Source organism: Acanthisitta chloris, unplaced genomic scaffold, assembly GCF_000695815.1.
Source record: "Acanthisitta chloris isolate BGI_N310 unplaced genomic scaffold, ASM69581v1 scaffold6959, whole genome shotgun sequence".
Lineage (NCBI taxonomy): Eukaryota > Metazoa > Chordata > Aves > Passeriformes > Acanthisittidae > Acanthisitta > Acanthisitta chloris.
In genome coordinates, this window is record NW_008689713.1 from 2,891 (window position 1) to 17,768 (window position 14,878).

General features: G+C 37.9%; 1 protein-coding gene across 1 annotated transcript in view; it reads left to right on the plus strand.

Annotated features, from left to right (window-relative positions):
* LOC103808722 (propionyl-CoA carboxylase alpha chain, mitochondrial-like) overlaps positions 1-14,878 on the plus strand; it is a gene marked incomplete at its 5' end in the record, with an annotated part of 151,417 nt that overhangs the window by 1,263 nt on the left and 135,276 nt on the right. Inside the window, one exon of the mRNA XM_009081524.1 lies at positions 10,404-10,514. Coding sequence (XP_009079772.1) covers positions 10,404-10,514 — 111 coding nt within the window. The remainder of the gene's footprint in view (positions 1-10,403; positions 10,515-14,878) is intronic.

The following is a 14,878-nucleotide window of genomic DNA, read 5'->3' on the forward strand; positions in this document are numbered from 1 at the left end:
ACTAAAGTAGATTTTTTAGGAGTTTAATACATTGATTATAGTTAAATACTAGGATAATGCAGTATTCAATTGTGTATGTATATATATCTTATTTTCAAGGTAATTATTAATTTAGGGCAATTACAGATGTAGGCTGTTGGTCAGCATGTTTCAGCTCTGGCTGACTGCCTGCATAGGTGAAGTGACTGTTCTTCCAGCCTTTCCAAGCAGCAGGAGTGAATCAGCCCTGACCACTTCAACTCTTGTTTAGTGAGGGAAGTCATGGGGGGTGGTGTGGGAGAAATCTCTAGGTCTGTGTCTTATGGAAAATGGGAAGGATAACTCAGGATATGAGAGGTAAAAATTGGATTTATTTTATTCTTTCTTTTCTTGGACAATTAGATAATTGCAATGTGGCCGAAATCTTGTTTTTACCCCTCCACTGAGTGTGGGAGTTTTTTTTCAGTACTGGTCAGAACACTTGAAGATCTGGAATAGGTGGGAAGACAACTGTTGGAGGATTTGGTGACTTTGTTCCTTGTTTTGGTTGCTGGACATGTGGTTTCATGGTTTCAGATGGGAGGAAATCTTGGAACACTGTCTTAATTTCCCCCCTGAATGACTGGGAGAGGGGTGGAAGAGACCTCATATATATGTATATATGCATCTGTGTGTGTGTTTCTGTAAAACTTGGTTTGGCTTCAGTGCTGGCTGCTGATTACTATAGATGCCATATCAAACTTGAAAAATTGATCTGTCTAGGGGAAGATGAACAACCCTCTACCACTGTGTAGCTAGATACGTAGTAGGATTAGCTATTGTAAATGAACTGCTAACCCTAAAGTGGATTTATATTGGTGCAACTTGAGCTGTTGGACTATTGCAGTACAGTGTGCTGATGTAAACCCCTGCTGTATAACAGCTGGGTAAATTTATATGAGATAAATTTATACTGCTACAGTTAGACCCATGCGAGATGGGATTTGTTTGTTTTGTTTTTAATGGAGACAGGTTCTGGATTCACACTCAGTTGTATTAATAGTAAGTGATCCTAGAAGTATTATATTTAATGAGAATATTACAGTTGTGTGTGGAGCAGCATCTCTTACTGTGTACTATAATATGGGATGGAACCTGATCATTTGTGCTTAAGTGTTTTACACAGATGTGTATGTGCCTAGTAACAGTTCCACAGATACATAAATGCTCTAAAGCGTGAGACACCTTACATCTGCAAAGTACTAATTTGTATCCTTTTACAAAGTCTTTTTATTAATATACATGTAAGTGTTCAGATCTTATATCTCTGTAGTATTTCTATCTGAGAAAAAGCTCTTCATGTATTAAAAATATTGAAAGAGATAATGAATGAGCTAAAGGGGGAATGCTTTTTTTTAAAAAGTATTACAGAGAACAAAATTTGATTTACCACAAGTTTCAAAAGTAGATGAATTTCTAGAACACATTTTTAGTTGCAGTGGCCAGTGGTTTCCATTTGAAAACCCACAGGATTTCTCCTCAGTGGTTAGTTAAAATAGAACATTTGTGGACATGAAAGTATCTTGTCTCTTGCCTAGTGTGAATGATGCTTGATAGGGCAGTTAGTAGAAACTGTCCAATCTGAAAAGTTCTAAATTGCATTGACTTATGCAGGACTCCTTCTATTTTATTTTTCCTGAAACAATTGTGTATTTTTTTGCTTTAAAATGCTGAGTTCTATGTAATGCAATATTAAACCACATTGATCTTATGTCAAGTGCCTCACAGGAAGTTTTTTCCATAATTGAGATATTTTTGTTAGTAGTAAAAGATACAGACTAGTTTTTTTAGTTTTGAAGTTACTTGGTTTTATGTATGAATAGCATATTTGTATGTAACTATTTAGAGACCACCATAATCTTCCTTAATAGGGTGCTCCAGATTCCTCTTTCTGAACAGTCCCCCTGATTTTCTGGGAGGCAGATTTTCTGTTTGCATTGTGTTCTAGAGACTGTTTTTCCCTGTAAGTAATGAGCCTCTTCTGAGTTGCAAAGTGTTTCGGATAAGGAATACCAGCTGAAGTCAGTGTCAGTTGTCCTGATAATATACACTGTGAGAATTTTGAATTCCCAAGGATTGTAATTGCAATTGTAAACAAAGATGCTTGTTCACTCACGTAGAGTGGGAGTGGGATAGGGTGACTGGGTAAAGGTCAAAGACCATCCTATGGGTAGCTTAGGGACTGCTAATGGAGGATGGAGTCTTTCCCATCACTTCTGCGTCACCAGTTCAAAGCAGGCAAAAGTTGGTAAGGACTTTTAGTCACTACTGTTTTGATGTTTGCTTGCTGACCTGTATGAAGTCAGTGGATTTTATCCAGTTTCCTTTTCCTCTTGGAGGAAACGCCACCATATAAAGTCATTCACGGCAGTCCCAGCAGAGAATCCAGGGCAGAAGCAGCACAGTGACCCTCCAGGAGGTGACTCTTCCACGCTGGGGTGAGGCATCCTGGCAGTGTGAAGTGCAAGGACTTACTCTGCTCTCCTTGTCTCATGGCTGTATGAGCAGACATCCAGTTCTACTGCTGTGGCTTTAGGATATTCACGAGTTACTGCATTCCTCCTTAGGTCCATTCCACTTACAGGGCAGAAGTCATCAGACTAGAGTCATTATTGACTTGTTTATTAGGACTGAATAGTACCTGGCCTTGAATCTATGGTCCAGCTGTCCCTGCCAGTTAAATCTGCCTGACAACATCATGAAAGAAACTAATTAAATTAAAAAAATAGTCTAATATTTGCAAAGAAAGCAGTCTTAAGCAAGATTGGAGTAAATAATACCTTAAGCAACCAAGAATACGTCATAGAGTGCCTGTAATAGTAATATCTCTATTATAAATGCTGAATAAATCAAGTTGTGATATTTTCAACAATGCTGTGCTCTGAAAATGCTGCTTACCTTAGCACTTTATTACAGTTTGGGCTGGTGACAACTTGTACACATTGAAATAAGGAATTCTACAGTGTGTTGGTAGATGCGAAGAGTGTGATTAACTAAAGGCTGAGTCAAGACAGATTCAACGTGGCTGTTGGAATGTAATCTTTTTTCCTGTATAAGATCTCCATCTTTATTAACTGGCGCAGGTGAAAGTCATGATAGCACTTTGAGCTATGGATTGGATTAAATGATCTGTTGAGGTTCTTTACAGTCTGCATTATTCTAACAGGAACTGACTCCTCCATTGATAACTGATCTGAGTTCAAAATCTCAGCTGAGATTTCTGAATGAGAAAGGGTCTAGTTAGATAACCTTTTTATCTGTGGATCTACCAGGGGTGATTAATGTTAATGGTCCAACCCAGATTTGTTTCGAGCAGATACACTTTTTGGTTTATCCAGTAGTTAATGGAGACTTCGTGAATACTGAAAAGTTCAAGGTGCCAGTCAAGCACAGAGGCACTGCTGCTCATCAGGATGAGGCATGAATTCTTCCCTGTGAGCATGCACTGTGGTTAGTTGTTCATTTCTCTCTTATTTTATGGCACTTTTTTCAGAAACTTTTTGTTTTGTTGTTTCCTGTTTAATTTGAACAACAAGACCAATAGCTGTGGTGAATGTTTGAGGGGAATGGGAATATAGAAATTAATTCTCTAATATGAATGGAGACCTGCCAGAACAGTGGCAGCAGAAGCTGTTGTCTTGACGTTTTGCAGCTGTAAACACACTAATTGGGGGGAAGAAGAGTGCTGTGCTTAGTATTGTGAGAAGGCCTTGGCTTTCCAGGAATTACAGAATGGGTAAGGTTGGAAGGGACCACAGTGGGTCATGTGGTCCAATCTCCCTGCTCAAGCAGGGTCATCCTAGAGCACAAGAAAAACCACCCAAAGTTAATTTTAGTATTTTATAATATGTTTAAAATAAATTAATTCTAGGTACAAAACCTTTCACAGTAAACTTTAATTTAGATACAAATGCTATAAATTACTGAAAGATTTTGTCTTAATATATTTTAACTTAAAAGATACTTCTCAATGGCAGTGTCCTTGTAAGTTTTAGACTGCTGAATTCAGATCCTGTGCAAGTGTGCTCATTGGTATTGTGAACAAAACAATGTTTTGCTGTTCTGTTCTGAACAACCTTCTTAGCTGCTGCCTGGGGTTAAACCACAACAGTGTAAGCCTATTTTGCTGCAAAACCAGCATGTCATGTCTGTTCTTAAAGAATGAAATGAGCCTTGTTTTTGTGGTCATTCTTTTAAAAAGTGCTGCAACAGGTCATACAGCTGAACTGTGGATTCTCCCTTTTGTGCAGCAGAAGTAACAGACTGGTAGTTCTGCAAAAGTGTTCGTGTGCTCTGACTGCTTGCAGCAAGGACCAGCAGGTTCCCAAGTGTATTGGTGTGGAAACCGAAATTGGAGAAAGGAAAGCAGCAAACTTAGTTCAAAACCCACAGAAAGGACTATTGCAGGATGCTTGGTAGCATCAGCTGGGAGCTCAGATGCTGGCAGGAGAGATGCTGCTGCTCCTGTTTCTCCTCTCCTTTTCTTAAAGCAGTCACAGGGGACGGAGTGGGAATGACACCTTGGCATGTAATTTAGTAAAGGTTATAGACTACTCCTGCCCTGTGGAGAAGAAAGATGCAACTAAAGTACAGGCTGATGAAGTAAAAGAGGAAGGCAATGTTATAGGTGCAGAGGGGGAAACAAAACAAGCTACCTTTTTTGTCGGCTGTGGGGTTTTCTTGTTTGTTTTGCTTGTATGTTTGTTTTTCTCTCTTTCATTAAGGAAAAAAGAGTTGTGGCAGTGAAAAACAAGAAATGCAATGTGCCAGGTTGAGGAGGCATTGAAAGACAAGTGCTGTGGTTCCTACTTATGGACCTTAGATATAAAGTTGTCCTAGTGTTCTATGTCTTTAGAGTAAAGAGATGGTTGAGAAGAGGATAATGGCAGAATGGCCATTCCTTTTCTTTCCCTTGTTCTGGGACAAAGCCTGCTTAACTTCTCTTTCCAGTTGTTCTACCAATTAAAACATTTGTACATATTTTCTAACTCTGTAAATAATGGTCTCCTTACTCTTATTTAGAAGTTCAGAACTGCATGCAGCACAAAAACTAGTTTCACTTTGAGTTTATGATTCTTACTGTAGGATATTATATTTTATCTGCTTTTACTCCCCTTCTTTTTTCCCTTTATTCTGGTCTATGAGTTCTTTGAGCTCCAGACTTTAATATCTGAAAGAATGATTGTTTTAAGTGAAATACATGCTCAGCTCTGAGGGTCAGTGGTGTACTGATCCAATGTGAGTATTTTATGTGGATGTTTGTGTATTAAAATTACAAAGCTAAAAAAGCCTCTTTTTTTCATCTCACTTTTGTGATGGGACTTTGTATATTGACAACCTGCTCTGAAACGAATTGCAGCAAAACACAAGCTTTGAAAGACAAACAGTTGAATGTTGAGGGTTTGGGGAAATATGAAAGCTTCTGAAATCACAAATGTGAAGGTTAACTGGGTTGTAATCATCACCTTTAAAAGTTCATGTGTTAAAAATGATGTTTTCTTAGTTTGTGCAAGTCTGTGATAATGTTCTTGTTTTAAGTGGACAGTAACGTAAGCAGTGTTCCATAAAGCTCAGTGCAGAGCTAAGTTAATACTTTCAAGATTTTGTTTAGCAAAATAACTGTGGTGCCTCCTAAGCTTCATCACATTTATTCTTATTCAGCATTTAAATTGTTGGGTGACAATTTAGCTTTGCTGTGTTTTTAAAAAGAGAAGCCTCTAGTACTCTTCTCCACATGTTGGTTTTGCAATCAGTGAGTAAGAAGATAAAGTTCTTTCTGTTCCACTTAGCACAATTTGAAATGATCAGCAAGTTAAGTCTATTCAACTGCTTATCTACAGAGAGGCATGTAGGACTCCAATTAAGTTTACATGGATAAATGCAGATTTGTGTTTGCAGGTGTCAAGATGACAGAAGCTTAATACTGTAAAAAGGCTAATCAACACTGAATATGTTTAGTGTCAGTAAATATTTATAGTGAAAACATTGCCTATGGTTCTGTGCCTTGGCATTCCTAGTTGTCATTTTTAGTGAGTAAAAATGTGGTGTGATATCCTCTTCACAAACCTGCTATGAAATTATTGTTTTCTATAAAATGGATGTTGTCGCCTTTGTGCTTTCTTGTGAGGACAGGTTAGGAGTTAGGCTACAGTTTGTAGGTTAGTGAAAAATCTGGTATACTTAGTAGGGTTTCAAGGCAGAGTATGAGGAAGGGAAGGAGGCAAGACAGGGACAGGCAGTATGGGGAGTAATTTCTTCTGATTATAATTTAATTTTTTCTTTGATGAGGGCTTCTTCAAGCAGGGGTTGCTAACAGGCTCTGGTGAACCATGTGATTACTTAGTGTGCTCATGTATTCATGAAGCAATAACTACAATTTAACTGGAAAATTAATGGAACATCAAAAATACATGTTCTATATAAAGAATACAAATATGTAGTTTTTTAAGTTTCATTAGATCTCCAGAAGATAAATGCTAGTCTGTTCTCTTTTTTAAATATATTCTGGAAAATAGCATGTCAAGAAATATATCTTCAATTGAGCTTCTACTGATGTAATGTTGTATGAAGAATACAGCCAAATGAAATGAGAAAGTAGAGGTACAAGAAACAGTGATTATTATTTTTTATTATATTTTGACTTAGAGAAAAGAATATAACTGTAACTGCAGTTCTGCATCAGTCTTAACAGTGTAAAAAAAAAGCTGAAGTGAAATTTTGTTTTCTGGAGGGGAAATAAATTGATATAGTTTAGGATTTTGTTTGTTTGTTGAAAATGTCATGGCTTGTCAAGCTAACAAATGTGATTTTGTTCCTGGCAGACTGCAAGACCTGGTCAAGAAAAAGAAAAATTCCCTGAAACTACTGCAACATAAATACAATCTACTTCAGTTTAGTGTCTAACTTTGCATGAAATAAGCACTGCCTGTTAGCCTCTGTTTGATCCTGTGAGAGTGTGAGGCTAATGTCTGGCCAGTGTTTTGGAAGCAGCAGGTAGTCAGGAGCAAGCTGCTCTAGGGGTCCATATTTCTGTAGCCTAGCAGTTACTCACACACAGATGGAGACCTTATGAACTTTGACAGAGGTCACGCTAAATTGCAAATCTAAAACTTCTAGACTTCTGAAGGATTATACTGGTACTTTTTTGATTTTAAAGCCATATGATTCGGAACATCACTAAAGGTATCAGCTCAGTCTGGAGAAGCAGATCAGCCATGCAGTCATTGCTCACATAACGATCACAGGGACTGATGATAGCCTTACGTGGTAGTTTAAAGGGAAACTCGCATATTAAATTGGTCATTTGCATAAAATGCTTGTGTTATTGCTTCCCAACCACCTAGGCTTGTCTGCTCTGTTGAACTTATTGAAGGAATTTTTGAGCTTACAGCATTGCAGAAGCCTCTGACTTTTCTGATGCATGCGAGTTGGAAATAACTAAGAATATTCATAGCATTTTTTTGATTTTAGGTCTTTTGGGGCAGTCAGTTGAGACACCAAGCTCTGTCATCTGTCATCAGCCATCAGCTCACCAGGGATCTTATAGCAGTTTAGGAATGAAAAACGTGAGATGATCTGGTTACACATTGTAGCATGTTTAAATCCTAGATTCAAAGTTGGATAGCACTGAAGAGCTCTTTTTTGTCCTGAAGTTGTACTTAATAGATGAAGTATCTGTGATATTTCACCTTAGTGTTCACGTCAGAAATTTTTGAGGGAATTTGTAGCAGCCAAAGACTTTATTGTTTCCAAGTTAGAGTAATTTAGCATAAGATTTTTATTTTTTGGTTTATTTAGTGGAAATGCAGTGTGAGTTTCACTCAGTTTTTATGACGTCATGGTCCGTGAATGATTATCTAGGTCGCAGGCAGCAAGGAGGCTGATGCTCTTTTAATCAAATGGACAAATTTTTATCGTTCTCATCGTTGACCTGGTTGTGTAATATGCTACTTAATGGCTCGTGACCCAGTCTTTAAAGCTGTGACTTCATGATTCAATGAGGCTGAGTCTGACTCAGTGTGTTGAAAGTGGTTTCAGTGACGGCCACACAGAGAGCTTGAAAATTCACACCAGCAGCAGAATTGTAGGGGTAAAAAGCTTTGAAACTGTTTGAACTGGTCTGCATATAAAATAGCAAGAATGTTGTTCATGCTTCTAAATGGGAAAAATACAAAAGAAAAAGGAGTGCAAAAGAATCTCCTTCTGTAGCCATGGCAATTTGTATTCGCTGTGTCTTTGCTTTGGTGAGATCTTGGTAAGGAAAAAAACCTGAATAGCTTATTTTAGAGTATGAAATACGTGAGTTTAGAGTGAGTTCTTATTCATATTATTTTAAACTAGAGCTCTTAGAAAAGAAGTACAAATAACTTTGAGTCATGTCATCATAATCCTAATAACTTGCAAATAAATATATCTAAAGTTGAAGTTCAGAATTTTGTGCTAAATTGTTACAAGATACTGTTCTGTGATGTGCTCTGCATTTTATATGTTATGGTGTGCAGCTCAAGTCACAGTTCATGTGACTTGGCAAACACAATGTTTTTTTGGAGTAACCTGTTCCTCTGACACTGGGAAGAAAGAATGTGAATTACTTTGTATTTCTTGCGGAGTGAGAACGTGCACAGCTGAGGCTGGGTAACATCTTTCCTCTAGCAGCTTCTGCATTTATCCATACCTGGAATGGATCAACACCTGCAGCCACACATACAATGCTCCAGAACTGCACATCTATGTCAGCTTCTCTTGAGAAATATTCGTGTTTATGAGCATTATGTTTATGTTATTCTGTGTAGACATGTTCAGACTCTTCAGATTTTTCTCTTCAATCTCTTTCTAAAACTGAGAAGAGAGTTGAGATAAAGATGGTGCTTTTCTGGTGTAAAATTAAGCTTTCCTTTTCAGAGATGATCTGTGTGCTACTTTCAGAAGAGAAAGTATCTTCCTTTTGAAAATTGTTTGCAGTAAGGAGAAGATAATTAAGATGATCTAGGGATTTTCCTCAGAGCACTTTTTTGCATCACCTTTCCCCTCCCACCTCCTAGAAAGACTTCCTTGTATTTAATATTTCAGTGAAATGACTTTTAATGACTATCATGTTCAGTGCTAAACTGCAAGTACTTTTGGTAAAGTGCAGTTTAGCATTAAGTTACTAGCTTAGACAGGAGTCAATGAAACATAAAAAACATCATTCAACAAAAAACAATCATCTAGTCTCACTGTGTGGACTAAGGTGAACCAACTATATCTGCATCCTGACGGGTGTTTCCTTAGTCTGGTTTGGAGCATTTTCACTGTGTCCAAAATCTATCCCAAAGTCTTTTTTTCCAGTGTTCACTGTCCTGAGTACACACCTTGTGCTGACATCTACTCCTGATTACGTTATTTTTCCCAGACTAATCTGGAAATGGAATATAGTTTGTTCCTTTCCTCTTTGAAAAACTAATCTTTTGCTCATCTGTGAGGAAGGTGCAGAGAACTTACTGTTTTGTGTGCAAGACTGGACTGACACTGGCAGCATCCTTTGAGCTCTGTAGCTTTAGATTACCCTTGTTAGAAGTTCTTTTTCTTTGTTGGCACAAAAAGTAGGTGAAAAGAAGGAAAAATAAAATTTGAAAGAAGAGAGGAGAGGCTGAGAAGTGGAATGAAAGGAGATGAAGAAATTCAGAAAATATGAAGTAGTATAATTTTCAAAGAAATTTAAGGACAAAGGTGGTTATAAAGGCTTTATGATAAGTAATTTTTTAATTAAAGAAATAATTTTTTGGGGGGAGCTATGTGCCTAGCAGGGTCATGGAGTGGTGCTAAAGGGAGACTTTTTCAGTTAAAAAAATAGACCAGGCAAGGTTGGATAAAGGGACATAGGGAGGAAGCAATAGATTTTTGTTTTATAAAGTTCCACAGGAGTCTCTTATGAGTTGCAAATGATAAAAATGTTGTATTATTATATGTGAGTGGTAAAACTTCTTATTGTATTTCATTACTGTGGTTGGGGTGTAACATGGTGCATATCTTCCATTCAGGGTTCATTGGAATTGAGCCAATACTGTCATGACTAATCTGCCGTTTCAAGGAGGTGGCTCTGGTCTTACCTACATCTGCTAGAACTGATCCAAAAGTCTTTTAGATGTGCTTGCTGTCCTTGACTTAACCGAGTGTTTGAATTAGGCTTAAGTGTTTCTTTTACAATTAAAACAAGCATTTAAGGGGAGTGTCTTGAGGCAGCAGTGAAACAAAACTGGTAAATCTGCATTGATTACATCAGTACTACGGTATCTAAGTTGTGAACAAGTATTTATTCCAGAAAGATAAGAGTTCATATTTTACAAGTTGTGCCTAGTGTAATTTGTGATTAATGTGTTACCTGATTTTGTATTGATTTGTTTCAGGTGTGGCTCACAATATTTCCTTACTGCGAGAAGTGATCATCCATCCACGCTTTGTTCAAGGAGACTTCAGCACTAAATTCCTTCCTGAAGTCTATCCTGATGGTTTTAAAGGTTTGTTCCATTTGGAAATGTTTCTTTTCCCCTTGAGCTGTGTTGTTTCTGATCATTATTCCTTTCCATTTTCAGACTGACATGTTCCCCAATCAGCCTTTACTGTTTCCTCAAATCTGTCTGTGCATACACTCAATTAGTTCTTAAATAACGCATAACATAGTTCAAGAAGGCAAAACATATACTTCTAGTAATAAAATAGTAAATGAAATACTTCAAAAGTCAAGAAAAACAATTTGTAGGTGATATGAAATATGTAAAATAAACATCAATTCCATTCTGTCATACTATTGTGCTTCATTACAGACAGTGCTACTGTTAACTATAGTCAGGTAAGATTTCTGTTTACTCAGCACTGTTGCTTCTTCAGTGAGTTTGTTCAGCATCTTTAAATTTTGGCACCCTTTGTTTTCTGTAGCATTGTCTGGAGGATCTGGCATTTTATCAGAGCATTTCACTAACCTGGTCTTAGTACTCATTACACACAGTAGTGGTCATCCCCTGAAATTTTTAACTCATACATTAAGTTAACATAAACATAAATGCAAATCTTCTTTCACAACATCCCAAACTACTCAGTTTAAAAAATGTCTAACAATGGTTGGTAGAAAAATGTAAGTAAACAGATTGGTTTCCTTTCCCAAGAAGCAAATTTTAGAAGGTTGTCTTCTCTCTTAGCCAGTCTGCTGTAGATGCTTTCTTGACCTGTGTGGTCAGACTCAGTCCTTCCTTACAGGTCTCCCACTTCAGCTGGACATTCATCAGGCAGAACCTCTGTAAAAGAAACAAGACAGTGTTTATAGTTCATCATTCATGGGTCCTTTATGAATCCCATGGAGATTCCTTGCCCCCATTCATCATTATTCCAGTGTGGCAGAATTCTCATCCCACTTTGGAGACAGCACTGCCAGATTGGCAGGCACTGGACATGACTGGCACCTTGCCAAATTCTAGTCTTATTAAGGAGCAGAACAGATTTTTCTTACCTCAGGACTCAGTGTGTGGGTTTGTGGATGACTCTTCTTTGCACCAGAACTACTTTATATCATGATGTAATTCACAGTTCTGTGTGCAATACAGTTCTATATATGGGATTAATGCATCCAGCTTGTTATTGGCTCCTGACAGACCACAGCAACAGGCATTAGCCACCGTGAGTGGCAGTAAGTGTGTGATGGTTAACTCGGAATAGTTCCTTTGTTGTCTTTGCTTGGGTGTGCTTAACTAATCTTCAGGTAACTCAGCTGGTTTTCATCCAGCATAGACTCGTGGGTACTCTGATCATCTGCTCTGAAGGCTCAGTGCTGCTGTAGCTCATCTCTCTGCTTTTCCTGGCACTTCAATTACAGAATCTTATGTCCCTCTGACTATTCTGGGACTTTTCAGTCCTTTTCCTGAGTGGATTCAGTTCTCTAAATCACCCTAAAAACTGCTTTTTTTTTTTTACTGTTGTTGCTTTTGTTGGGGTAGTTTTTTGTGAGTTCTTGGGTTGACTTAGCTCATGAAGGAATCCAGTGAGCTTCAACAGATGTGTGAAGTGAGTGACAGGCTAGGAATTGGGAGAGGGGAATGGAGGAGAAAGGCAAGGGTGCAAGGTGTTTGGTAGGTCCATACCATGTTGTGAGGTGTCAGTCTCACCTGACACACAACTGGGAGCAGTAAAAACATAAACCAAACAGTAATATTGTATTAACAGATTCTTAAAGATATGCTCTTGTCTTCTGGTATCTAGAGCAAAAGATATTGTGACAGTTCATCATAGAATCCTATGAATGCCATATGTGAAATGACTAGACTTTGTTCCTGCTTTATGAAAAGTCTTGCTCATCTTCTTCCACATATCAGACACAAACATACATTAGCCTTCTTAATGATAAAAAATGCACGTTTGTTCACATTGTATTTCAAATCAAGAATACTTCCTCATGAATACTGATTCAAAACTCACCCAAGTAATTGAGAGCACTTTTAATAAGTAGTTTGCATTGAGTCAGACCTTTCTGGTTTAAAAAAGAAATTGGTGAGTTGAATTGGATGGTAGCTTTTTAAGTACTCGTTAAAAATATTTCTATAAATCCAAAGGCTCAAATGGAAACTGTTGAAGGCAAGCAAGGGTGGTGGGCAGATGCTGGGTAGAAGCTCAGCAAGAGAAGCAAAGACAAAAATTAACTTATATGTAAGTTCTCTTGTCACTTCAGCTAACTTCTTAATATAAATACCAAGGGTAAACTTTGCTAGGAGAATCTGAACATGAGGTAGCTTCATATATCTTAATATTGTTTATAAAAGATGATAGCTGTAAATAAAGATCTGGGATAATCTGAAAAATCAGAACAACATGTAGTCAATGTGGATTTGGAAATACCTAGAAATATTTGCTGTTGTTAACAGTAGGAGTTTGGAAAACTTAAGAAAGAAAAAAATTTCAGTGGAGATGTGTGCTATATTAGTGCCTGAACACAATCCAATGTGTTTCTTTTGTAAACTGCACAATTGCCACTGTTGGTCTACGTTGTTGATAAACAATGAACGTGGCTGTGCTCTCTGGTGACTGCATGAAGTACTTGGCCCATTTCTTAGGTGCATTTTTCATCAAATACAAATATTGCCTTTAGTCATACTTAAGAGTGAAATAGGATATGCTTTGTTTTCCAGTCTCATTTTCATGTGTTCCATTTTAAATCCTTTATTAGAAGACTTTCACTGTAAGTTAAGAAAAAATGAGTTATTAGAAATATCTTTGCTCCTTTTCCATTAACCTGTGATATCCACTCCAAATTACATCTAGAATGGGAGTGTGTAGTAATTTTCATGATTAGGGTTTAACTCTTTCTTCTTCCCCTCCTTAAGTAACTTTCATTCACAAAATGAGTTTGTTTATTGCAAGTTACTTAAAATAATAGTTGTAGTGAAACAAACCTTGTGCAGAGTCTGATTAGTGTATGAAAGCAGCTGCTGTGACACCCTTTTGTTGTCTGTGCAAGGGAGAGATGGCAGTAGGTTAGCTGGAGTGGGTTATTGCTCTGAGCAGATGTGCATGTTTTGGGAGGAGTGTGACTCTGAGGGTGTGTGCAGCAGCACCAGTTAGGTCAGGTGGCAGAAATACATCTGTCCAAGAGTAGCCTCCAAGCACTTTGCTTAAAGAATAAAATGTTTGCCAAGCATGCAGGAGTCAGGCACACTGTCCTTCTACAGCTTCAGGGAAGCCTCTGTACTTATCAACCTGCCTGGTGAGAAAGGAATACACTTTTATACCTATTTTACAGGCACAGAAAGTATCTCTATTTTCACAAAGACCCAAAAGGAGTCTTTAGACAAAGACCAAATTAATCTCAAGGATCCTTATGTTAGTACGGTTTGTTCTTTGTAGTTCAGTCAGTTTCACACTTAACCTTTTCCTGGATATCTGTTTTAATATTGAACTTTTTTTTTTCTGGTGTTCCACTCTTCCTGGTTATGAAATGATGTCTCAAATACGTGTTCAGTCTCTTTGGGAGACACATCCTGTGCAAATGAAAAATGGGGCATTTTCCAAGAGATAATCACAAAAGTCATACCAAAATACATGAAAAAAACCCCAGTTACTTCCCCTCTTCTAGCATGTTTACCTTATTCGGGTGGAGAGGAAGAACAGAAATTCTGATGGACAATCCTTTATGGTAATTCTTTATATTTCTAATACAGAAAGGAATAAAGAGGAAGCACCTCTCTCCTGAAATGGTGTGTTAGCTTCAGAGCCTCTGTATGAGATGAAGGCTTTTGGATGTGTTGTGTTTGTCAAAATTATATGGATTGAAGGAAATTATTACTCTGCTATACTCAACACTTACTAAATCACTTCTGGAATACTGTGTCCAGTTTTAACCCCCTCATGCATGTAAGAGAGATGGCAATAAACTTGAGTAAGTCTAGCAAAGAGCCACAAGGGTGGTACTGGGATTGGAACAGACGACCTGTAAGGAGAAGCCAGGAGAACCAGTCTTGTTCTGCCTGGAAACAAGAAAGCATAGGGTGGACCTAATGGCAGCCTTTCTAGTAGCTCAGAGGGGTTTCCAAGAATAGAAGCCAGGCTCTTCAGTGAGTTGCACAGCAGCACAGCAAGAGTCAGTGGTCATAAATTGGAGATTTTCAAGACATGACTGCACAAACCTCTGAGCAACCTGTTCTGAATTTGATGTTGAGATTGCTTGGTGGGGAGGGGAGACATGTTGAATAAACTAAAGGCCTCTCAAGGTCCCTTCAATCTCAGTCATTCCAAGATTCTGTTATGAGTGAATGCATTTTTTAGGTGAAATGGGGTTGCAGATACAACTTTTAAATTTTAGTCTGGAGACTTTTGCTATAAGTTGGGGGGGGGGGGGGGG